Below are 26,338 nucleotides of genomic sequence, written 5' to 3' on the forward strand. Positions count from 1 at the left end.
TTCCACTAGAGGCATGGCCTCGTCGTGGGCATGGTCCAGCGGGATTCCCATTCATGACATTTGTGCAGCGGCAGGCTGGGCCTCCCCCTCCACATTTGTTAGGTTTTACAACCTGGATGTTCCCGCCTTGCAGGCGAAAGTGTTATCAGTCTAAGTCTCGCGTATGCCAGCCCACTATCTGTGCGCGGGCTACGTTGTGTGATTTAGCTCTACTGGTTGAGCTGCACTATGCAGGGAATTGTCAGTTCGGACCGGCCGTGCCGCTCCTAACCCCCTAGTGTGTGCTTATGTACGGCGCTAGCCCTCTTCGGGCTGCCCGGCTCTCCGCTATCACGTTCCCCGGGCTCTCCCTGGGACTCATTCAGTGGATGCTGGGCGCGCACGGCGTTGACAAGGGCGTTCCCGTAGCGTAAGCAACTACGCAATACGAGAGAACCTCTCGTAAGAGAACGTTTCGGTTACTCACGTAACCTCTGTTCTCTCTAGAAGAGGGAACGAGTATTGCGTAGCCCGCCGTGCTCGCGCCACGAGCTCATTTCGCTTCATGCGACAGAAACCAGAGAAGCAGCCTCCGAGCCCTGTTTATATACGCTAAGCCACACCCCTTTTCGCGGGCTGTGACGCATTAAGCGCGCCAAGCGCGCTCATTGGTCGTGACGTCACGCCAAGGGCTCAGCGGTAGGCTGCTGCAGTTGCCGCAGGGCAGCCAATGGGCACGCTAGTTAGCTTGCCCTAGGTCTGCAGGCTGCCGCACTGCGTTGACAAGATTATAAAAATTAAGGATAATTTTTGGCTTCAGTATCTCGAGAAAGAAAGGCTTTCCCGTAGCGTAAGCAACTACGCAATACTCGTTCCCTCTTCTAGAGAGAACAGAGGTTACGTGAGTAACCGAAACGTTTCAGTGCTCTTAGGACAATGAAAACATGGCTCAGAACAATGGCACAAGTGACACTTAACAGTATTGCTGTGTGTCATGTCCAACAGGACAAACTGGACATTACTGATGTGAAACAAATATGCCAACAGTTAATTTCTGTAAGTTCACTTTTAAATGAAAATTCTTTTCATCATTCCAGTCATCATTTACTCTCCCTCAAGTTGTTTCAAACCTGTATGCATTTCTTTCTTCTGCTGAACACAAAGGTATTTTGAAGAATGTCGGAACACTTCTTTTGTGTTCAGAAGAAGAAATAAATGCAAACAGGTTTAAAACAACTTGAGGGAGAGTACATGATGACAGATTGTTCATTTTTGCGTGAACTGTAGGCTACCCTTTAATGACAGATGCAGCTCAGCTTCAGGGGATGGCCCGTCCGTCCCCACCAATTTCAAAATCAAACCTACGCCCTTGGTACCGTCACATGCCTACATATACAACTTTATCAGAAATGTTTTGATTGATTTTTTTTTATTTTGGCTTATGAATGGGAGAAACTGCAACGTGCAATATGGCGGAATACCTTATAATAGCATTCTGAATAAAAGAGCCAATCGTTGATCGGTAAAGTCATTATTATTTTACTGTAAAAAATCTGGTAAGGTCTAACAGTGTATATCATTTTGCTTCATGATTTAAATTATATCATTATGCTTAATTATGAGTCTAAATTTAAAAGCTTGCCTATCCTTGACGGACAGTTATATTAGCCGTGGCTCCTTTAAGTGCGCAGCGCAGGGTCTGTCGTCATTTCCGCTCGGATGAGCGCGCCTCGGACCATGCGCGCGCTAGCTGTTTTGCTGCGTTGAATCAAAAGAGAATTTGGGGTTAATTAAGTTGATTTCAGATTAATTATGACAACCTTTAAATTATTTTTTTGCGAGCGGATAGATTAACAATCTTTAGTGTGACAGATCTATACATTGGCGATCGCAGAGAGGTCAGACATGGTCTGGTATGTATGATTGTCTTATATTCCATATAATTTTAACATAATACAGTAATATAATATAATATTACGATAACATATTGTGCATATATTGCACGCATACAGGAACATATACAAATGTAACGAGTTTTTTTTAAGTATTTGCCCTAGGATTGTACAAATTGAACTTCGTCTTTAGTAACATTACAGCTGCCAGATCTTATATAATCCTAATGTAACGTTACTGTACAAGTGTGTGTTTATAGTGCTTGCACGCGCTATTTGTATTCATTTACGAGGACACAATTGTGTATGTTATAATTACGTAGGCATTACGATGTAAACAGTGTTTATGAGGTAAATCAGTCGAATTAATAAACATGCTAAAAATGTTAAATTTAAATTCTAAAGTGTCAGAAGTTTTCTATGAGAGTTAGTTAAAGATGTTAAGAGATGGAAATTAAAATATTAATACCTCAGTGTTAAATGCCTATAAATTTACTATTGTGTGTGTGTGTGTGTGTGTGTGTGTGTGTGTGTGTGTGTGTGCACACCTGTTTGCAGGTTTGGCTATGCTCGAGAGGGCTATAATGTCATCACTGTTAAAAACGTTCTCACAAATATAGTTATACCTTGCTCATAAATGAGCCAGATGATGTTTATCATTAAATCTAGTAAAGTGCATATTTTTCTGTGGGCTTGAAGTGGAATTGATATGTATCATCAGTGGTGGATAAAGTAACTGAAATCCACACTTTTAAGCCATAATGCTTAAAAACGCATGAAAATAAGCTTTCTTGATGGCACAGCAACGTCACACGAATGTAACCGCCATAGAGATGATAGTCCAAAATCTTTACCGGTATATCGTGTCCACCTAAACCTTCTTCACATTCACATCATAGCTTTGTATTTTAAAAGGGTCTTCAAATATGCTGTTTTCTTTTCTAAAATCCAGTAATGATGATATTAACTAAAAATAATAATAAAATTAACATTTAAGATATTAATATTAAGGCAGGACAAAAAGTTAAATAGATATCACCGTACTTCCCCTTGTTAATTGACATTAAGAATTGCAAAAAAAAATTACGTTTTCTGAAATGTTATATTTAAATATGCAAATTATGCATTATCTAACTAAATATGCACTAATTTGCATACATACCCAGAACAGAAATCCGGACACTGGATTGAGCCAGGTTCAAAATTTTGTTTCATTTTGCTGACATATTAGAGTTAAAGAATTTGGATTTCTCCCTTTTATCGCTCCATAAATCTGAAAATACCTATCAACGGACAGGGGAAAAAAATTGCAATTTTCACCATATACGTTGTATAATATGAACAAATCCCTCGGTACAAACCTTCAGAATGTGGATAGGAATAAAAGTTTGGTGCAAGTTCTGCTGAAGTGGAAATGTCTGACTCAATTTGAGAAAACAGCCTTTAAACATTTTTTTTTTTTGATAAAAAAAAATCTGTATTGTAATTGAAATCTACATAAACAAATAGACAATGAGTTTTTAAATCAGTCTCTTTGCAGATTCTGACCCAGTTATTCTCTCGGATAAGACTGCTGTATGGACTTGTTCATGATGAACTGTGAGTTATTGGCCACGTGCAGTGCGCTGGGTTTTCTGGAGGAAGACGTTTACCACAAAGAGCCGGACTGCCTTGGTAATGCTCAAACCTTTGAGCCAAACTACTTTACAGAAGGAATATCAGGAAAACGTTTTTGAATTTAATAACGACACATTATCTTGTGACAGTCATGGTTGTGATTTATTTGTTGATTATAGAGAGCGTAAAGGATCTGATTCGTTACCTGAGACACGAGGATGACACGAGGGACATCAGACAGCAGCTGGGAGCTGGACAGATCCTTCAGAATGACCTGTTACCCATCATCACCCAGCACACGCAGGACAAACCGCTGTTTGATGCCTGTATTAGGTGTTTGAGCTCATTCTTTTTTTTAATGTCTTGATGAATCTGATAAAATGGCTGCAATGACAAATGATTAAAATAATAATAGATCCAATGACAAAAATAAGAGACCTTACTGATTCAAATCATTCTCAGGCTAATGGTGAACCTGACCCAGCCAGCGCTGCTCTGCTTTGGAAAAGTTCCTGATGATCCGGCCTTCCGACATCACTTCCTGCAAGTGACCTCATACCTTCAGGCTTATAAAGAGGTACAACACACAACAAAGTCTGAAGGCTTTATATATCGCCACTATATCAGCATTAACGGCCACAAATAGATTTCAGTGCTTCCTAATCATTAACTAGAGTGTGGTGGCCTGAAAATATATTTAAACTTCTAATTATAAAATCAAATGTCTTTAATGTTGTGTTTTGCACCATTGCTGTCAAACAAACTAAAATCGTTTTCATTATCAAAAGAGAGGCGCGTGCTTCGCTCACGCAATTAGCACGTGATCAGCTCTGCGGGTTCGAGTCTCAATGCAGGTTCACAGTGAGTGAATGCAGTGACCTCCATCTGTGCATGTGCTTCTGGGAACGCATTTACACATTATTTTTACATTTGCATAGTTGACGATTACAGCATTTCACTGCATTTGTAATGAGACGCATTTGTAAAACCGCCCAAATAAAAGCACGACTGCAGTTTCCATCAAAATAAAAGCTCACCGGTTTATCTCTTGCAAGTATAGAAATTCGGACAAAACTAATTATGAATGTTTCATTTATTTTTCAGTGCATTTGTTTTACAATATATGGCAATTACTGTCATAGGAAGAATATTATAACATTATTATTTGTAGAAGTATTATGTAGTGTAATGTAGACTGAGACAATATCACAACTAAAAAGAGGTTTGAGTCCCCTTTAAAGTGCAGGAACAAGTCAATGACTTTTTCTTTAATCAATTTGCATGCTGAATATGAAGCTCTTAATTTTATCTTTAAAAGTGCACCACATTGAATAATTTAAGGCGAGACACTACAGGTGAATAGGGTAACATTTTTAACAAGCAGATATCACCATGAGACTTTCCCAGTTGATTACCTACATTAAGATGAGAAAGTTTTCTGTAATTTAATGTTTAAATATGCAAATTAGGCAGTATCTAATTAAATATGTGCTAATTTGCATATATTTTAAAAACTAAATCTGAGTATTGGATAAAGCCAGGTTAAAAAATAATTTTTTCATTGTGTTCACATATTAGATGGGAAAACAATTACAGAGGGATTTATGGATATCTACTTTTGTTATCCTGTAAATCAGAATATACTGTCAATAGCCTTAAAAAAATTATTTTCACCATGTTTTTTGGAATAAAATGTTATATAAATCAGGCTAGGAATAATATATTTACAAATCCCTCTGTAAATGTCTTCATAATATAACTAGGTACAAGACTGGAAAGTTTGGTGTATATAGGTGCTACTGAAGTGGAGATTTCGTTTTGAGGAAACGGCTTTAAAGATTTATCATCAGCCAATGAGATTGCGCATTCAGCCCTTTTACTTTGACGATTGGTTGCTGATAAAAAGGAAATTACCATATTTGGATCCGAAGACATGTTATTGAAGAGAAATATCCAAAAATCTCAAAATTGACCAGTAAAAAAAAGCTATGTTTTTGCCTGCCGTGTCTCGCCTTAACTTTTAAATGTACACATTTTTCTTCCCGCCTACAGGGACCGAGGTCCACCCACCACAGGTTCACAAAATCCTGTGGGAAACACTGTTGACGCCTTCTAGATATTTGTGGTTCTGATTTTTACTTGCATTTTCATTTGCATAAAATAAGAAATGAATGATTTGTTTTCTTCATTTTTTACCGATATAAACTGCTGCTTTCAATGCGCAACAAGCGTTTTCTTTAGGCCTCATAATTAGAAGCTGCCTCATTACTGTCTTATTGCTGTATGCGTTTCCAGTTTAATTAAAGCCACAGTAATCACAACATGCAATAAGATGCGTAAGAGAAACCTAAAAGCATGTAATCTTCACATTGCTAAATACCAATTCATTATCATTGAAAAAATTAAGTTCCAGCCTAAGTAAAAAGTTCTCAAGCAATCACTGAAGACAAGTAAACCGTCAGTAATACAAGAACAAAGAAACAAATGACACCGTTGGCTTTATGTAATCAATGCACCGTGGGCACATGCATTCACACGGGTAAATATAGGAGAATCATATAGAAATCGAATGAATGTGTCGCACTTCCTGCTTCCAGCAGTGGCACTATGACCGTGACTCTCAATAGCCACATTCATTATATCCACTATTTTCAATTTCAACAATGTTATAGTCTATTTATAAATGCAGTCCATCTACCACTATCTACGCATTCTATCTATCTTTAACTATGATAACAAAATATACTTTTTAATATGAAACTTAACCACCATGGCGGCAACTAATATTCTTAAAGGAACACGCCGACTTTTTGGGACTTAAACTTGTTCACCGTATCCCCCAGAGTTAGTAAGTCCATACATACCCTTCTCATCACAATCACTCTGCCCAAGTAGCAGTGCTTTGCCTTCTGAGAATATAGTTCCCAGTATGTATTAGGGCTTTGACTCCGAACTTCATTATTCGAATATAATTCGAATATTTAAAGAAATAATGATATTCGAACGAATATTAGGCAGTCTTTAATATTCAAACCTGTTATGGGCATTGTTTTTTGTAAATGTGTTTGCTTGTAAACGTTGTTTTCAGTTCAGATTCCGAGGCTTTTTTACGGCTGGTAAAGTTGTGAATCGCGAGCTCATTAGCAAGGCTATTATTGATCATCTGGGCTCCGGTAGGCGACGTTAGCGTCCTGGTTAGCGCCTATTTTGTATACCAAAACAATGGCCGCGCCAACGCCTACAACAACCATGCCTGACAATTTGAAAAGCAACGTGTGGCGCTACTTTGGGTTACCAAAGAAACAGGGAAAAATCATGAGTAAGGACAAAGTCCATTTTTTTTATAAAAAAAAAAAAAAGCAGTCGTGATGTTTTCTTCTGAAAACATCATTGCCTGCCTATTGACATTGACTGATACACTGCCCTCTGGTGGACAGAACATATACAACTTAAGTTTGATACCAATATAGGTCTTACTGAAGGCATTTTAATGGTCAAAATATTATTAATAAATATTAAAATATTAATATTAATAAACAAATGAACTTCGAATAGTGCTGCACGATTAATCGTATCGCAATCGCGATGTCAAGCCTACGCGATTATATGATGCAAAATGCTGCGATTTTATATTAAATAAATTAGCGCTGTTAACGCAATTAACGCAGCATCTGTTAATTTTTGGCATCCTTTGGCTAGTGTTACATCATGATCTCGCTCTTATTCATGCAAATGCTTTTAAACCATTAATGAGCGATAAGACAAAAAAGAACGCGCTGCCTGTGAATGTCCTCCTGACACACACATACACACGACCCATAGATAGACGCGCGCCAGTATCAAGTTCTTTTTCGCGGCAGAACGAACAACACACATGTATGCCAAAATGAACGTGCTGCCTGTGAATGTCCTGACTGTGACACACAGGAAGACTCGCGCTAATATCGTGCGTGCGCACAAAACAGCATCCCAGAATACAGTTCTCTTTCGAGCTTGAATGAACAATAACACACACAATTATGCCAAAATGTCTTTTTGTCGAGTATCTTCATAACATAAGAGTAGTCTTATGATGAACGTGAAGAGATGTCACTCGTGAGAGAATGACGCGCGTGTGAGATCCGCCTTTCTGACAGCAGCGGCTGGTCTTAAAGGGACAGTACACATAGCCACTAATTATATCTGTCGCTAAAGTTAATCAAAGAACAAAGGGAACAGAGAAAAACACTCACTGCTCTTAACTAAAGAACTTTTTTCTTTAGCCAGATTATCACTAATCTGCGTGTGCATTTATTTTCCTTGAACCAAGCAAGTTGACTCATTAAACCATTTGTTTATTATATCGCATATCGCAATCGCAATATTAACCTCAATTATCGCAATATGACATTTTCCCCAAATCGTGCAGCCCTAACTTCGAATATGATTTTTGGGCAAAAGTCAAAGCCCTAGTATGTATACGGTTAGAAGATGGCTGTGTGTCATGTGACCTTGTTATTGGCTGTGTGACCTATGTGACACACTGTGACTATACAAATCACAACATGTAAATAGGAAAATGTTGGCGTTATTTTGTCACTTATTGGGAGCCGTATGCTAGCTGGAGCCATTTACCTCCAGTCTTTGTGCTAAGCTAGGCTAGCGGTGGGTGCGTCAGACAGAGTTACGGCACGCACGGAGATGAGAAGGGTATGTATGGACTTATCTAACTCTGGGGGATACGGTGAATAAGCTAAAGTCCCAAAAAGTCTGCGTGTTCCTTTAAAGAGTGAGTCATTGATTCAATTCAGTCAAATGATTCATTCAAATCAGCTGATTCATTCATGTGTGAATTGCATCATGCAGTCGTTGTTGTCAAACCCTGAATATTGATACAAATATTAAAATAATCTTCTCTGTTTAAAGGCATTTGCAGATGAGAAGATCTTTACTGTGCTGAGTGAAACGCTCTACAACCTTCTTCAACTGGTGAGGGTCGAATCTATGTTCATATGCCAGATGGTGTGATTGATTGGAAATATCATTCATAATTCCTCATGTTTTTCTCTGAGGACTGGGAGCAAAGAGCCGAAGAAGATAATTTACTGATTGAGAGAATTTTGCTGCTGGTCAGAAATGTGTTGCACGTCCCTGCAGACCCATATGAGGAAAAGGTGAGAGTTCGTAGACTTGAACAATGCTCACAGAAATCTAGTTTATGATATACCACACATCCTTGATATTCATTGACCTAGTAATCAAAATAAAATTCAAACAACTTGACTTTGATATTTACATATATAAGAGGTTATCAGTAACACTTTATTTTACAGTGTCATTTTTGTTACATGTAATTATTGTAGTAATAACTATAAAATATGCATAATTACATGCAATTAACCCTAAACTAAACCCTAATCCTAACCCTATAGTAAGTACATGTAGTTAATTATTATCACTCAGTACTTAAATATATAATTACACTGTAATACTGACACCTTAAATAAAATGTAACCAGTTACTCTACAATACACACATGCTGCAAGTTAAAAAATAAATAAAAATAATAATACTTTTTAATTACTCGATAAAAACAAAATCAATAAATTTTAGCTATTTCAGTTTTACTGTTGTTTTGTAAAACAAAATGATTATTATTAGGGGCCGAGCACATAGGCATCTGTTATTGGCCATGCTCCTGATCCCCCGTCTTTCTCTCAACATTGCCCCAGTTTTGCTGCTATTGCTACTAAACAGCATTCAGTTAGACACAACTTGGGTCCTTCACACCGTTTGCCTTTGGGAATGCTGTGTTTTTTTGTGTTGGATGATTTGCGTGCGTTTATGTGCAGAATGTGGATGATGATGCCAGTGTTCACGATAAACTGCTGTGGGCCGTTCACATGAGTGGACTGGATGATCTGCTGAAGTTTCTGGCCTGTGCTCAGAGTGAACAGCAGTGGAGCTTCCACATCCTGGAAATCATCTCGCTCATGTTCAGGGATCAGGTGACATGATGTTTCAAATAAGGCTGAGTATTGTGCGTGTAAAGGATCTTTCAAGGAATAGTTCACCCGACAGTTCAAATTCTATCATCAACTAATGCCCTCATGTTTATAACCTAATAGATTTCTTCTTCAGAACACAATCTTGGCTATGTTGGTTCATGCAATGCAAGTGAATGGTTATCAAATCGTTGAAGCTCTAAAAAGCACGTAAAGGCGGAAGTAATCCATATGGATAATTTCTGAAGCGATCTGATCGTAGCGACTTTTTCTGTATGTTTTGCCATTTCAGTCTTTAGGCACAATGATTTAAAATGACAATTTCTAGAACTTGAAGCATGTGCAGAGCTGTGGATGGTGCTAGGAAGTGTAATCGAGCTTGAAATCATGAGCACCAAATGTTTTTTTTTTAAAGATTTGAATTGATTGTCATATAGTAGATCGCTTTTTGTTTTATGTTAAGATCTTCTCATTTTTGTTTTTTTACCTTTACTAAAATAAAACTAAAAGCGATATACTAGGTTGAGTAATAACAGGCTTGCATTTATTGGGTGAACAGCTGGACTATTTTGCTTGTGGAAGTCAGTTAGCATGAGAGAATTAGCATTTTTGGGTGAACTATTCCTTTCTGATTGCAAGTTCAATAGAACACCTTAGAGTTTTACACTAAAATGCACTGGAAACATGGATCTTTTCATCTCGCGTATTTAATAATCGCCTGTATGTTTTTGGCACGCCTCCTGCAGACTCCTGAGCTTTTGGTGAGTGCAGGACAGATGCGTTCTGCCCAGGAGAAACAAAAAGACATGCAGGAGCTGGAGTTATTGAGACAGAAAGAACTAGCTGAAAAACGCAGCCGTACGCTACTGAGAGGCACCAGGTGAGAGAATGTGATCATATTAGGTATGGGTCAGGATTGTTGACTAATTTATCATTTGTTATTGGTATTTTTTAAGCTATGTTTTTAGCAGCAGTGCTTTAAATGATTAGTCCACCCTCGTGTCATAATACAGCTAGTCAGCTATCTTTGCTCTAGATCATATCTTCACATAAACCTACTAAGCAAATACAACAATCATTTGTTCTCTTCTCTTATTTAGACACTCTCGTTTCCGTGGCTCGTATGTCATTGAAGGATTGAAGTCGGTTGGAGAGAAAGATGTGATTTTTCACCAAGGACTTCACAATGTAAGTGTCACTTTAAAATAGTTAGAATTTCGTATTTCAGTGTACTTTTTGTTTTAGTTTTTGTAAATGGGTCAATGACGTGACGGGTCATTTTTTTTGTCCAAAGGCCTTAATAATAATAATAAAAAAACAAATATACAACATCCAAAGTATGTAAGGTAGTACAACTTGATCTCTTTTACTGAATCCAAAAGGTTTTAATTATATTTTACAACATATAAAGGTATTTTAAAGATTTTGAAGTGTCAAAAGGTCATTCGGTAAAACCGATATAGTAAATATTTAAATGGAATAATATTGTTTTTAATAACTAAAGGAACTACAATAATACAAATATAAAGCAGATAAGGCTATTTTTTTTTTTTTACATTTCCCCTTTTCTCCTTTCCCTGTGCAATGTTTTACTTGAATATGTTGGAGTGTTTAGAGTAGTCCAATAAATGATTACATTTATGAGATCAGTGATAATTTTATTTAATATTTCTTCTGTGGTACACACTATATACTATCTCAACATCAATGTCAAATCAGTTTTTAACTAAATTAAATCAAACTAAATATTAAATCAGTGGTTAAACCGAATGACTTTTTTGGTGACATTTTTTCCATCTTGTAAAAAATGACAAAAAAAAACAGTGTTAATTGATTGTAAAAACCACAAAATCTTATTGTTAACACCTAGGTAAAAAAAAAAAAATGGTTTCAGATATAGTTATATCTCCATTCTATTTTTTTTACACTTTTAAAAACCTTATTCGTCAATGACCCAAATACCTCACTTTTGTTAACACTTATGTTTTTTTGATGTCTTAAGTATAAGAACTACTCTCATGACGTGGGTAAGCCCGTGAGACGTGTACCCAAACGCAAACAGATGGCTCAAGATTCGGAGAGCCAACGACGCTCGGCATTAAATGTGCGTCTCTTCCTGCGCGAGTTCTGCATCGACTTCCTGGAGAACTGCTATAATCGGCTTATGTACCTTGTGAAGGTGAATGACGACATCCACATCACTGAAACTCAAACTCTCTCTATATGAGTTTTTCCTATCATGCGTCTTGTTTTCCGAGCAGGAGGGGTTGATCCGGGAACGGGCCCAGCAACATGATGAGACGTACTATCTGTGGGCTTTAACCTTCTTCATGGCCTTTAACCGGGGTCAGAACTTCAGACCGGATGTGGTGTCTGAGACCATGTCCATCCGCACCTTTCATTTCATTGAGAAGAACATCACCAACTACTATGAGATGATACTCACTGACAAGAGGGATGCCACATCCTGGTCTCGCAGGTCGGTCTTGGTTATGGGTAGAGATGCACCGGTCGACTGGCCGTAAATCAGAACCTTTTTGCTCCAAACACACGATCGATAATTGCCCTATTTTCTGTTTAATTTGGCCGATCTCTCTTCTGGACTTACGCACAAATTGCATTGTAATCATTTCCCAAAATTTGATTTCTCTGGATTGACCATATTAATTTCTCGATTTTAATTGGTAATGATATGTTTTTTTTTAATCTAAATTGTTAAATCTGTTGTTTTCTGTTGATGCGTGAGCAAAATTCACCAAACATTTGTAGTGCGCCTGCCATCCAATCGCAAAAAACGTTGTTACTTTGAAATATGAAGTACAGGCTCAACTTCAAAATAAAAGTCTTTTTTTTTATAAAAAATGTCAAACAATAAATGTGGTTTTGGTGCTCTTTAATACGCTGTGACACTGTAGCACCTCAGTGCGAGCGGCAGCACGGATCAGGCGCACGTAAACTGATCTCATCTCTTTGCTACAGTACAAAATAAACAAGGGTGAACACCAAGGGTGAGTGTATATTGAAAGATACATTACAGCTTACTGAAATGAATCCCGTCTCATGTAATCGCTTAATCAGTGTTTCAACAGAGCAAAGACGTCAATAAAACAGCTTGTAGGCTATACAATGTCACTTAACCTTACATTTACCTCAAACAAGCGATTCAATGTCCATAAACTCATTGCTTAGCTAGAAAAATAAATAAAAAGGATTTTGCTAAATATGTGCACTGTATTGCAAATTCATTATATTTTTACTTAACCTGTTTGTGATGTCTTCAATATTTAATGTATGTTTGAATAAATCTGTCATGAAAACAAGTTATAAACATTTAAAATTATTGTAATTAATTTATTACTGTAATATTTCACAAATAAACTGGAATAGAATTTATTAAGTTGATATAAAAACTGCCTTATGTGCAATTTAAATGTTTGTACAGCTCTGTTTTAGCTATTTGAGTGTGTTTTTCAGTAGCATTCAAGTATGAAAATGAATAAATGCAAAAAATAAACTGGCAAGGATTTAAAATGCATGCAAATCATAAACTTTCATGTTGACACGTGAGTGTAAGAGCAATAGCGGTAATAATCAAAAAGAATGATTATCAAAAAACAGCCATTGAACGACAACTGATAGACAACTGATAGAATGTGTACTGTAGCACGATACTAACAATCTCTGTAAAGGCAGTTTGTTGAGGCATTTTTTTTTTATTGTTCACATCATATCGTCTTGTTTGGAGAATTTGTTTCTGAACCTGTCGCATTTTCTTCCTTGGTAAAAAGCGATCTATTATATTTGAACACAATAATCACTCTCAGATTCGCACCAAAAAAATCAGTCCGAGATCCCCCGAATGAGTTGGTCTCGGGCCGCTTGAAAACGAACTCTGGAGCAGTTCGCTTGTGGTGAGAAGTCAATCAGACCCAATGGACCAACGAACCAGGCTGTACCACAATGGGTCAAAAGCAGAAGTGTTTGTTTTGCTAACGCATCTCGAAATGAATCGTGGGTTAACCTAGAGCAAAGACGAAGTGAAATGCTGATTTGGTCAGACAAGCATGTTTCAGAGCAACCATCCAAAACGCACACAAATATTTTAGTTTACAAGGTGCTTAGAAAGCATCTCAAAGAGATGGCCTTTAATCGTTTGATTTAATCCTGACCGATAACCTCAATGAGTCGAATCCCAGAGTATATACAGTTTATCGCACGTGACTTGTTTAAAATGTTGCCTTGTGAAAGGTGAGCTAAAAAGAAATTGCAACATGTCGAACAAAGCGACTGTCTTCAGGTCTGAAAACTCCCTGAATCTTGTGTTGAACTATATGAACTGACATGCATATTTGAACAACTAAAAAAAGCTCATATTACTTAGTTAAGTGAAGTACTGTTAATATGAATCGATATCTTCTCTTTTTACCAGAATGCATTTGGCTCTGAAGGCGTATCAGGAACTGCTGCTGACAGTAAATGAAATGGATCGCTCAAAGGATGAAAACATCCGACACAGTTCCAGCGTCATCAAGAGTATGTTTTATTTCTCTTCCTTTTTAAATCTGTGAAATGTATTAGGCAATTACCTTGGTTTTAAATGTTACTTTTCCTCTGTGACACCCATCTAACGTTCACTTGTTTGGTTGTCTTCCGGTGTGTGCAGGTAATATCTTTTATCTGATGGAGTTCAGGGAGATTTTTCTGACTCTCTTGCGTAAATTTGATGAGCGAATGCAGCCGCGCTCATTCCTCCGAGACCTGGTGGAGTCCACACATCTGTTTCTGAGGATGCTGGAGAGATTCTGTAAGGGCCGAAACAATCTGGTGGTGCAGGTGAGACCTGAGACGGCGTTAGTTGAGATCACTGGATAAGCTTAAAATGACATGTGGTGTGTGCCATTTACATTTACTTGTATGCATTTGGCAGATGCTTTTATTCACACAACTTGTTTCGGTTTCCTGGTCCGAACCCAAGTTCGAATGCTCCTCCTGCTGGATTGTGTTCATATTATATTATTAAGGTCTGAACCTCGGTGCGTTTGCATTATTAGAGCAGAGGCTGTTTAACCCTGTTGTTTGGTGACAACCATGCAGGAGAAGGCAGCAAAATGCATAGCGTTGTTCGCCTCGCTTTCATATTTGGTTTTTGATCCTTGTTGGTTTTGTTTCCAAAGCGTCAGTGCATAACGACACTTGAGTCTGTCTGCCTTGAATGCACTGCAAATGTTTAGAAATAAGATATACACCTGATTTTATTCACTGTAATGCACAGACAATACAACACTGACCTATATTCCGCAATAGCAAGAGAAATTAATTATGAAATGTTTATTCATGGTGGACGTTGTGCACGAACCCTGTTCGTAAGTTAAAGTAGAGGAACACTAGTAAAATATTACTCCAGTAAAAGTGAGGTTTCTAATGCGACACAAACAAGATAGACCTAAAATAGGTTAGAACTTAGTCTGACATTATTATGAATTATTATTAGGAACACACTTGATCTGAGACTATCATTTTACTCCCGGATCTTGGGGTTTTTTTTTGAGCGGGACAAGACCAAATCAAGTGTTTATTGTTCAGTTAATTGACTCTTTTGCTGAACTTCTAGATCAGTGGAATTCACAAATGAACCAATCGATGCTGTGAACCAGTTGATTGAAAAGAATCCGCTCACGAAACGGACATCACTATCGGCCTCCGAGAAGATCTCGAATTCTTCATTTTAAAATAACGAGGAACAGCGTGTTTTCCTGAAATTAAGTGGAGGAAGAAGTCTAATTTTATGCTTTGCAATATAGTGAAGAAAATGCATAGATTTTAATGACATAAGATCCATCATTTCAGACTAAGGACAATTGAGCGACTATTAAGACAACTATTAAGTTTCAAACATTCATTGATGCTGAAGAAGGCAACATGTGGCATTAAGATTTGGGGCAGTTTTTTTTTTTTTTTCTATGGTGATTCTATGGTAAATTTTACTTGCAAGGATTTTACAAATAAATTTTTTTTTTTGGACTTTTAGAAAAGAAGAGTGAAACGAAGGAAACGTAGCAAGAAGAGCCTTCAGACAGAGCCCTCAGCTGAAGACTTGGAACAGACATGGCAGATCGTGTCTCAAGAGCTCATATCTTCTGGCTTTCAGGTGAGGTTATAGAAAATCAGGAACAGAAAGAAAACAAGCATTTGTACTAACAAATGGAACATTTAAACCATTTTGATCTTCGTCAGACAGTAAAAACATTCAATTTTGAGAATCTTTAAAGTGACACACTTGACAATAGCTGCGTTTCCATTACCCTTCAAATTGTGCAAATTGCGAATTGGAAATACGCCCAATGGAAACACGTCAATTTCGCAAAACCTCGAAATTCGTAAAAGGAATATTTCGCAAAACTGCAGTGGAAAGTTTTTGCGCATTTACAGTCACCTGACTTAGAAGGCGCAGTGTGTTTGGACAGAATACGAGACAGAGTTCTTTATTCAATTCATAAAAGACAAAAGAATTACAGGAATACTGGATTCTAAACCTCATAAAATGCCACAATCAAGACCTCGGAGCAGAAATGAGTGAGAAACACCCAGAAACACCTCATATGTGCTGTAAGTAAGGGTCTTTCCTTGCCATTAATGCTGGGATAACACGCCTACGTTTCCTTCCATTAATAATAATAATAGAGATGCCGGAATTGGCTGATTTTCACGTGATCGGCCATGACCGGCGACCGGCCGGTCAGTCTGACAAATGCCGATTTTATGGCGGTCAAATGCACTCGGGCGCCGCATGATTAACATCGCGCAACATCAGCATCACACGGAACACACATGTAGAAAACCTTGTGAATTACGTCCGTTCAGACCGCAAGCGCATATTTTTTTTCGCCGTGCATGTTAATCAATGAGTGCATTCACAACGGGAGCAGGAGCAGCGCGAGCATTGAAGCGCGTGTTTCGGCGCCGAGTCTATTTGCTGCACTGCTCACGCTCAATTAAAGGGAAAGCACACTTTTGATGCACAAAATAGCCTAAATAGGGTTTCACAAAAAAAGTGCACAAAATGCACAGAATTTGCGTGTTTTAACAAGAACTGGAGTAGGCTATGTCAGAAAAGAAAACGAAGATTAATATTTATAGAAAATGTACCCATTTAAACTTCTTTTATTATTCAGTTTGTACAAGTGATTGCAGTAGGCCTGTGTGTGTGTGCTTTGAGAAATATCTTTATATTGCAAGGCTATATTTATTTTATTTTTGATATATTATTTTATTGCCATTCCCTGTTTTCATACAGATGTTTAGTTTGCTAAATACATATATATTAAAAATTATTGGATATTGAATGTGAAAAGGAAATGGTTCTTCCATAACACTGCACTTTAGATGTGTGTGAATTACCCACACCTGGAGTAATTTATATAGTTTTATTTTATAGTGTTTATCTGTTCAAAAAAATAGGTACAGATAAACGTGCTGTATATCTGTACCTATTTTAGGTACACAAATAGGTGCTGTAAAGTGGTTAGAAAAAATGTGGTTAGAAAAAATGAAATCGGAATCAGCTAAAATCGGTATCGGCAGGTCAAACTTAATGAAAATCGGAAATCGGAATCGGCCCAGAAAATTGTAATCGGTGCATCTCTAAATAATATTTATTAATGGTTAGTGCGGTGGCTGTGATATATATAAACCTACCAACATCCGTTGCCATGATTTTTGGAATGACTTATCGCGAGAGGAAAAAATTACGCTTTAACCCTCTGATGGTCTTCGTTTAGCAGTCACACTGGGGGCCTTCCCGGTCATAAATGACCGGACACCTAAAAATGAAACTTCCTCCATCCCAGTAAAAACCAATGCAATTTATTTTTGTTCTATAATATTTATTCTTTTTAATTAAGAATTTTGAGACAATTTGATTGAACTTATTAATATTTATGCAATATTTATAGTCCATTTTTTGCCATTGAAAATAATGTTTTTTTTTTGTTTTTTTTTGTTTTTAAAAAAAAAAAATTCTATGCAGTATTTTCGGGTAAAATAGAGACTAGGCTTTCAGAAAAAAAATAAAATAAAAAAAAATTCATCAATTTATTAATCATAAAATTAAATAAAACATGTTATTGCATGGGTTTACCACTAGATGCCTGTATAGCTCTAAATGGAGATGTTTGTGAATTCTAGTTGTTTTTGGACCAAATTACTTACTTTTAAGATGTGGATTGAATGTATTTTTTTTGAAATTCTCAAATAATACTTTTTGCCAAGGTTTATAACATTTTATTAATTATTATTTTAATAATTTTAATAATTATTATATTAATTATATATACATATATTAATTATAATTATTAATTATGTTATGTTTTTCACTCTTGATGTTTTAGAGCTTCACCCCTTCATTGCTGAGCATTTTTTTTCTGCATCGTGGCTGATTTTTAGAGAATTTTTGTGTTTTTGTCAATTTCCCATTCATTTCCTATGGGGGTAATTTTGACCGAAGACCAAAATCATAACTAATTTTTTTACGACCACTTAGCATGCTCGGATCATGAACTCAATTTTTTTGTGTGTTCACATACCTAATGCCAGAAAAGTCACCAAGTTTCGTAACATTCTGATGAAGCTGTGATTTTTAAAAATTCAAAACAGATTTTTGTAATCTGAATTTATTGGTGTGTATGTGTATAAACGTGTGTTTGTATGTGTGTGTGTGTGGGTGGGTGTGAATTTTTTGCACTCTTGATGTTGTAGAGTGTCACCCCTTTACTGCGGTGTACTTTTTTTTAGAATCGTGTCCGATTTGTAGACTGTACAGACAAAAATTCAGAGAATTTTTGTGTTTTTGTAAATTTCCCATTCATTTCCTATGGGTCGGTCATTTTTGACCGAAGACCACGAGTGTGACTATTTTTTTTTACGACCACTTAGCATGCTCGGATCATGACCTCAATTTTTTTTTGTATTCACATACCTAATCCCAGAAAAGTCACCAAGTTTCATAGCCTTCCGATGAAGCTGTGATTTTTAAAATTTCAAAACAGAAAATTATTCGGTCAGAAATGACCGAGGACCATCAGAGGGTTAAGGTCCTTTCACACTGGACGTGATTTTGACGCACGAATAATTCGTGTGATGGTTTTATTTTTTGATCAGCTGTTTGTGTAATGAGCGCTTCCACACCGAACGTGAATGTGCTGCGGCGAAAAAAAGACTTTTATTTTTTTCGCTTCGATGTCGATTTTTGTTTTTTTTTTACTTTTGCAGCGACAGAAAAGGCTTCAGCCAATCGCATACTACAAGGACAATGATTGTGTGGCGTAGCATTGTCAACCAACTCGGTTATCACGACTGCGAGTATGTTGTGTGATAGTTTTCGTCGTTGTATAGTCCTGTGCTGTGTTGGCTAGAAGGCTAAACTACATTTGGGATAGAAAGCTAATCGTCAAAGATAGAGATAGACCGTGTTTACGCAGCTCATCTGATGGGTTTTGACGCGAACTATTCGCACACAAACTATTCGCTTTTTCGTTACGCATCCGGTGTGAAAGGGCCTTAAGTCGCATAACATCGGTTAATGGAAACGCCGCCATTTCGCAATAGTTTTTTTTATCAATAATGAAAAAAAAATCGCAAAAGTTTTGCGCATATCTGTAATGGAAATGCACCTAATGTGACATACTTGGGTTAATTTCCCAAATATTCAGTCTGATTACAAATACCATGTGTGTTAAATGAATACATGTTGTGCGTATAAACACACTTGTGTGCTGTTTCTCGTGTTGGCCTGCAGCTGTCAGAGAGTCTGACTGAGGGTGCTGTGCCCTTCGACGCCGCATCTGACACTCCAGTCAATGAGCAGAGGACTGAAGCGTTGCTCAAGATTCAAGACTGCATTATATCTCGCTCAGGACCTGAAGCTTTGAGTTTACTCCGGGCTGCACGGTAAGACATCAACCACACCAACACCTAGAGAGTGTCGTCTTGTTTCTCACCGTTTTTAAATGCCTAGCTTTGTCAGAGCTTTATCACATCATGCCATTTCTCCACACAAGAAAAAAATGTGTGTGACGCTGATTGATTCACCTGGTCCTTGAAAGATGCCATTTGTCACTGATGCATTAAATGGTTTGTAGAAGATCTGTCAATAATTTAAAATATGTAATGAGAAATGTCATAATGTTGGTCATAGTTAACATCTTAATGTAATTAGTTCAAAGAAAACTAATCTCGAATTAAAAAAGAGATTCTGTGTATTTCAAAATGCATTAAGCCGCTAAAAAGTATTTTCTGTATAGTATGAATGAATATATTATGAATGAAATCCAGACGTAATACATTCGCCATGTTGTTATCGTGTGACCAGGGTTCCCGCGGGGTCTTAAAAAGTCTTAAAATGTCTTAAATTCTGAACTTTAAATTTAAGGCCTTAAAACGTCTTAAAAACAGCCAGATTTTCATCCGCGGTCTTAAATTTCATTTAGTCAGGTCTTAAAAAAGATTTTACCTTCGTTCATTTCCAGAAACGCTGGCCGCATAAAGTTATTACAAAGTAGCAAAAAAAGTAACGAAGTCGCTCGCCAAGAGGCAGTTCACATATCGCGTCTTTTTCGCGCTCAAGTTCATTCAAATGTAGGCGCGCGGTAAGCGCGCTCATAATTGAAGCGACGCGCTCGTTTTTTTTTTCAGGCGCAGGAACATGAAAAAAGACATGAAGGATGCGGGTGCACCTAAACACTACGGGTGTTTTTCTCTTCTCCATAAATAAATCTTGTAACAGAGCTACAGCAAGCGTTTTTCGGCGGTGGAAATCCATTAGCACCTAAAACTTTTTTGCCATTGTGGAGTTGCATAGCAACGACAGACGCCACGGGAAAATCGGACCGAATTTTACTATTAATAATAAAAGATAAGCTAAAGTGCATTGTAAATGTCACTAAATAATTTTTTATAAAAAGAATGAGTCAAATGAGCCTTTTTTGTCAACTTTATTTGAACTTGTACATGTTAGTATATAACATGTTGCAAGACACTTTTAAAATCTGGCTATCATTTTTAATCGTATTATTTTAATGTTTATGTTAGTGCGTATTGATGCTAATTTTATTTGTTGCTGTTTTTCGACATAAAACTTGGTGAATTGATTTCATTGTGTAGTATTAGTACTTTTTGAACAGGATTCTGTGATAACAGTGATAATTTTTGGCACTATAATAATTAAATGAAATGTTCATGCCATTTCATATAGTTATGATCAACTATGATCAACTAAAATCAACTAATTATGTGTTTTTTACAGTAGGCCTATAATATGCAAAGTACAATTTTCTATTAAAAAATTATATCTAATTCTGTTCTTTTCTCTGACACGCGTTGTTGGGTCTGGAAGGTTACTAATGTGATTGCTTTATCTGTAAATTAAGTTAATGCATTTTCAATTACTGAATTCATTGTAATAAAATTAATTCTTTGATTTGAATATTTTTGGCAATGCGTCGTGTAGGTCTTAAATTTCAATCTTTATGGTCTTAAATTTGACTAACTGAAACCTGCAGGAACCCTGGTGACCTACCAGCGTCAATTGCGTTGCGTCACTGGCATTTACAAATCCTCTCCCAATGCCTCATGGGATAGGAAAGTGTCCTTCATATGCACACTTAAGAATCTTGCCCGAAGAAGTAGGTCATCTGGGTACTTTTTTTCCTGCTCTTTTATGAGTACTGTGAATTTGGACATATTACTTTTGTCACGTACTGTTTTTCGCCCACTATATAGTGGGGAAGTATGCGATTTCGGATGCAGCCAATAATCCTAAATTTCTGCCGGTTTATCATGTCCAGTGGTATATAAGCTACCCCTTTGTTTCTGAAAGAGGGAGATTGTTGCTACAGCTATGATTCATTTCAGTCAGCTGGAAGATTCCAGTCTGATGGTTTAAGCAAACAAATTTTATAAATGCATTAACAGTGTTAAATAAGTGTTATTTAAAGGGGTGGTATAATGCCCTTTTCACAAGATGTAGAATAAGTCTCTGATGTCCCCAGAGTGTGTATGTAAAATTTTAGATCAAAATACTCCACAGATATTTTTATATAGCATGTAAAAATTGTCACTTTTTTGAGGGTGAGCAAAAATGCACCGTTTTGTGTATGTCCCTTTAAATGCAAATGAGCCGCTGCTCCCGGCACAGGGGGCGGAGCTTCAAGAGCTTGTGTCGTTTTACCTCACACAGACATGCACTGAAAATTTCAATGTTTATGTTCAAACTGGAGTCAGACAATAATGGAGAGGCTCAAGAAGTGACAACATGTAGAATGCAACAGGACATTTCTGAATGGTTAGTTGATGAATTTATGTAGCTTATGTGTAGTTATCTTCTAGTCATTGATTAGCATATTCTGTCATGATAATCTATAAATCTTGTTCCCGGGGGTGGGGTTTATGTAAATTCTAGGGTTGGTGATGTCACTAACCTGGGAGGACTGTCGTGTAGTTCCTACCAGCCGTTTGTTGTAGTCCTTAAAAAACGATTTCGTTAAAAGCAAATATCTCCCTTTGCTTTGAACTTTGAGCGTTGTAACTTTGCAGATGTTGTTTATGCTCAAACAGCAACATTACACACTAGCTAAAGTTAGAAAAGTGAAATCATAATCAACCACCCCTTTAATTGCATACATTAAAGCTAATTCTTTATATTTTGTTTGATATTTGCTTCCTGTGATAGCAAAAACAAAATCCATTCACTTTTCTTTGTCAAACAGGATAGAAAAGGTTATGACGGAGTTAGGACTTTTCTGACTTGCAGAAAGAAAGGATGTACTCATTCTCTGTGATTTGTGTGTTGATTCAGGGCAGTGTGGCCTGAAGGAGAAACGTTTGGATCTGTTGAGGTGGAACCGGAGGAGGAACTAGAACTTCTGAAGCAGATTCTTTTCACTAAGCTCCCTAGTAAGATCACAATACTACACTATATTACTGTACCTGATCCCATCACAAACAATATTACATTATACAACTTACCCAATACCATTATTGACAAGACTGCAGTGTACTGCTAATTCCCGGCACTGTCATAAACAATACTACACTAAACCTGATAGTATATACTTCTAGATAGATATTCCCAGGGAATACGTTAACTGATCAAATATAAATTCTGATTCTGTTCAAGGCTGCATTTTCCTCACCTTTTTATTCCCTTGAGCTTTTTTTGATTTAACATCTTTCTGCTCTGTAATTTTACATCAATGTTTGATTGGTTGATTGTTTTTTCTGAGATTTTTTTAAAATAAAGAACTACCTGCAATTCTTCATCGTGTTTCGTAGTAGATGCTATATAGTAAATGTTTCTCTTTTGCAGCATGGCTGCGGTTTATTTAGGGCTGGAAAAAAAATCTATTTGATTTAAAAATCGAGTTGGTAGGTCAAATCGATTCATATTTTCAAAAAATCGTTTTTTTAAAAAAATTTTTCTCCCCCTCTTCAGTATAGCGTACAATACATACATTTTGCATTTGCCAAATCTTCTTTCAGGGTTTCCGTAGCACGCTCCCTGCGGCGCAGCCCTCTGCCCCTCTCCTCCCCTCCCCCGAGGGCAGCGCATGCATACACAAACATATGAGGCGCCGGGCTGGACAAAAGCAAAACGAACTGCGCGAGCGAGCGACAGTGCGCGAGAGAGACCGAGTGTGTCTGCGCGCGCGAGCGAAAGTGCGAGAGAGCTACCGAGTGTGTCTGCACGCGTGAGACACCGAGTGTACGCGAGAGAGACCGAGTTTATTATAATATAAAATAAAAACAAGAATTAAATTATTACCACTGAATTAGCAGGATGTAGCTTTCTTTCTTTCTAACTTTCTTTCTCTGTTAACATACTGTTGTCTTCAATTCATATTAATTATAACTTATTCAATAAAAATGCAATTCAAACTTAACTGATCATAATCATAGTGTTTCTGTACACTGGTGTATTTTGTATGCTTGTCAATTAATGTCAAACATTTTGTTAAAGATTATAACACCCCGTGTTATATAGCACCCCGTTTGCAAAGCAAACAACTCTTCAAAAAAAAAAAAAAAAAATCAAATCGAATCGTAAATCGAGTTTATTAAAAAAATCGCAGATTTTTTTGGGGGGAAAAATCGCCCAGCTCTAGGTTTATTGTCAAAAGTTAATTGGCAGGGCGCTTTATGCAGTCTCTCTGCGGCCTGAAAAGTTTAAATGTTCAGCAGCTTATTATTATTTGCATTAATATTTCACTTATTTCATATTTTTATTTTCAAATGAAGTGTTTTCCATTTATCAATAGTTTTTTGCTTTAGTATCAAAATTCAAATCAATAATCAATACATTTTACTGGTTTTGGTACTGACTTCTGTTTTTCAACCTGATACCATTACAAACAATACTCTTATTGTTTGTAATGGTACAAACAATATTGTTATTGCCAATACTGGAGCAACAAGAGGGATAGATGGACTTTGTCTTTGTGTTGTGTAGGGTCCGTTCCTTTAGATTCGGCTCTGGAGGAAGAGGATGGAGTCGAGTTGGAGGAAGAGGAAGAGCTGGAGTCTGTTGCTGTGTCTGAGACTGAGTTCAACTTCTTAGATTTCATCAAGAGGTGCGTGGAGAATTATTTACACTTACAGGCGAAACTCGAAAAATTTGAATATCGTGCAAAAGTTATAATTTTTATGAAATTGGCTTACAGCTTATGAAAACCCCAAATTCAAAATCTCAGAAAATTAGAATATTACATGAAGTCAATAAAAAAAAAGGATTTTAAATACAGAAATGTCGGCCCTCTGAAAAGTATAATCATGCATATGTATATGGTTATATATACTAAATATATTAGTTTCACCTTTTAATTTGAATTACTGAAATACACTGACTTTTGCACGATATTCTAATTTTCCAAATTTCACCTGTAGAGCAGATGAAAAGAGTTCATTTTCCCAGCGAAAAACTAAACTTCCAGTCTTGTATTTTCTGTATTGATAAAACCAATAAGCCAGTAAGGATTGTTTTAATGCAGTCGGTGGTTCTCAAATCGTTCCTGAAGCCCCCCCAACAGTGCATGTCAATCTTCTTTATCTGACGCAAACAGGTCCCCCTGCAGTCAATCATTTTATCCCTTAAAACTCATCTTTGATCACCATAATTACATTTAATGCCATTTCCTGTGGCAAAATATTCTTCATGCCTTGAATGTAACTCTACACCCCGATATATCTGCCATTTCCAACGAACACTGGGTAATCTCAGACAGCTTAATCCAGATATTTTAATCAGATCCGCAAACTTGTTTGAAGAACCAAATTAGCCAGAGATCAGTTATCACGGTTAGAAGATCTGGCATCTGTCAAATCATCTCAGATGTAGTAAGCGAGGTACGAAGAACGGACCCCAGTGGAGAACCTCAGCTAACATCACTGATGGTGTGTCCAGGCGCATCATAAGATGATGTATGATTCAAATGGAAAAAGCCAAATATGTGACCGTTTATTGGCCTTGTTGACAAAAGCTGCCTTTCCACTGTCGGGCCAAACTGTTCTCGTTGCTTCACCGTTCTTTTCTGTGCCCATCAGCCCTAACCGGGACAGATACGCTTTCATTTTCCACTGTGGGTTTGATGACGGCTGCTGTTTGCGTCAAATGTGTCAGTCGTTGCCCTGGTTAGCCAACAGTGCAAGTGCAAATACAAATGGAGCCGTTCCTTACCATTCTTAGAGCTGTTCGGCCCAACAATGGAAAAGCTAATCATGCTGATAATTTATCAAAATTCCATTTGATATTGATTTAAAGGAAGGTTGGATTAATGTTTCTCTTGTTTTTATGTTCCAGTAATATTCCATAATTAAAACTTTTGATTGACAGGTTTGCCAATCCAGCTGTTGTGCGTCCATATATGATCCTTCTGCGCTCATACTCCCAGAACTCTTCTCACACCAACCACTGTATCGCACGCATGCTGCACAGACTGGCTGTGGACATGAAGATGGAGGCGTTACTCTATCAGCTGTCCGTCTTTTCCCTGTTTAATAAGATCCTGGGAGACCCAGCAGCGTCCGCCTATCAGGTAACAAACACTAATACTCTCCATTAATGCAGTGAAGTTTTTTTCTGTATCTTTGTAGTCCTGAGGTTTCTGTTGCTCAACTGGTAGAGCATAATGCTAAGTTCATTGGTTTTGATGTCTGAAAGTTCTTAATCTCATACCACTGCATATCTTAATGTTAAAGGGGTCCTATTATGCTTTTTCTTTAGTATGTATTATTACATGGCTCTGTGGAATACTTGATTTTGATTGGTCAATCGAGCCATCCAGCGGTACGTTTTCTCCCGATAACAACCGGTAGAACTGATAACACAGGCTGATCCGGTTCACTGAAGTCTGGACTTAATGCTTGCTAGGAACTTTTCGGGTTCGAATGACGTTAGTTTGGTTCGTTTGGATGATGTGAACGCTGTCTTCCGAACTCGGGTGCGCTGTCTTTGGAACGATTTTAGTACTTTTGCGGCAGACAGACGCAAGTGTGTTTCTGTATCTTTTCTTTGAAAACAAAACCAAAGGTTCAAATAAAGAAGAAAAAATGTGAAGCGAGCAATTCTATCCATTTTGACGCCTTTTCATTCATAATGGTTACCAAGCAACACGATTACGCGCCAGCTGCAGCTTGATGACGCAAGCGTACCGCGGTTCGGATACAAATAATATAATGTGAACACAGTCCATCGGGGGGAGGGGGGAACAATCGAACTCGGGTTCGGAACAGGCAATCGAACCAAGTGTGAAAGCGCCCTTAGTTAGTAGTGTGTTGGGACTCGCAGTTATGTAAGAGGTGTGAAATTTCACAAACACG

At 37.3% G+C, this 26,338-nt stretch overlaps 1 protein-coding gene across 3 annotated transcripts in view; it reads left to right on the forward strand.

Annotated features, from left to right (window-relative positions):
• Window positions 1-1,666: 1,666 nt before the first annotated feature.
• The window catches only part of timeless (timeless circadian clock), a 43,919-nt gene continuing 19,247 nt past the window's right edge, over window positions 1,667-26,338 (forward strand). Inside the window, exons 1-18 of one of the 3 annotated variants that reach the window (XM_081358508.1) lie at window positions 1,667-1,892; window positions 3,412-3,545; window positions 3,668-3,821; window positions 3,951-4,065; window positions 8,394-8,456; window positions 8,540-8,641; window positions 9,320-9,475; window positions 10,219-10,352; window positions 10,573-10,660; window positions 11,475-11,651; window positions 11,734-11,951; window positions 13,902-14,005; window positions 14,136-14,305; window positions 15,501-15,620; window positions 19,266-19,417; window positions 22,323-22,420; window positions 23,973-24,093; window positions 25,353-25,554. In XM_081358508.1, the coding sequence (XP_081214634.1) occupies window positions 3,449-3,545; window positions 3,668-3,821; window positions 3,951-4,065; window positions 8,394-8,456; window positions 8,540-8,641; window positions 9,320-9,475; window positions 10,219-10,352; window positions 10,573-10,660; window positions 11,475-11,651; window positions 11,734-11,951; window positions 13,902-14,005; window positions 14,136-14,305; window positions 15,501-15,620; window positions 19,266-19,417; window positions 22,323-22,420; window positions 23,973-24,093; window positions 25,353-25,554 (2,271 nt within the window). In that variant the 5' untranslated portion in view covers window positions 1,667-1,892; window positions 3,412-3,448. Of the gene's footprint in view, window positions 1,893-3,400; window positions 3,546-3,667; window positions 3,822-3,950; window positions 4,066-8,393; window positions 8,457-8,539; window positions 8,642-9,319; window positions 9,476-10,218; window positions 10,353-10,572; window positions 10,661-11,474; window positions 11,652-11,733; window positions 11,952-13,901; window positions 14,006-14,135; window positions 14,306-15,500; window positions 15,621-19,265; window positions 19,418-22,322; window positions 22,421-23,972; window positions 24,094-25,352; window positions 25,555-26,338 lie in introns of all 3 variants that reach the window. The other 2 variants (XM_081358510.1, XM_081358509.1) reach the window with 2 other exon arrangements.

This window comes from Scardinius erythrophthalmus, assembly GCF_964197995.2.
Source record: "Scardinius erythrophthalmus genome assembly, chromosome: 25".
Lineage (NCBI taxonomy): Eukaryota > Metazoa > Chordata > Actinopteri > Cypriniformes > Leuciscidae > Scardinius > Scardinius erythrophthalmus.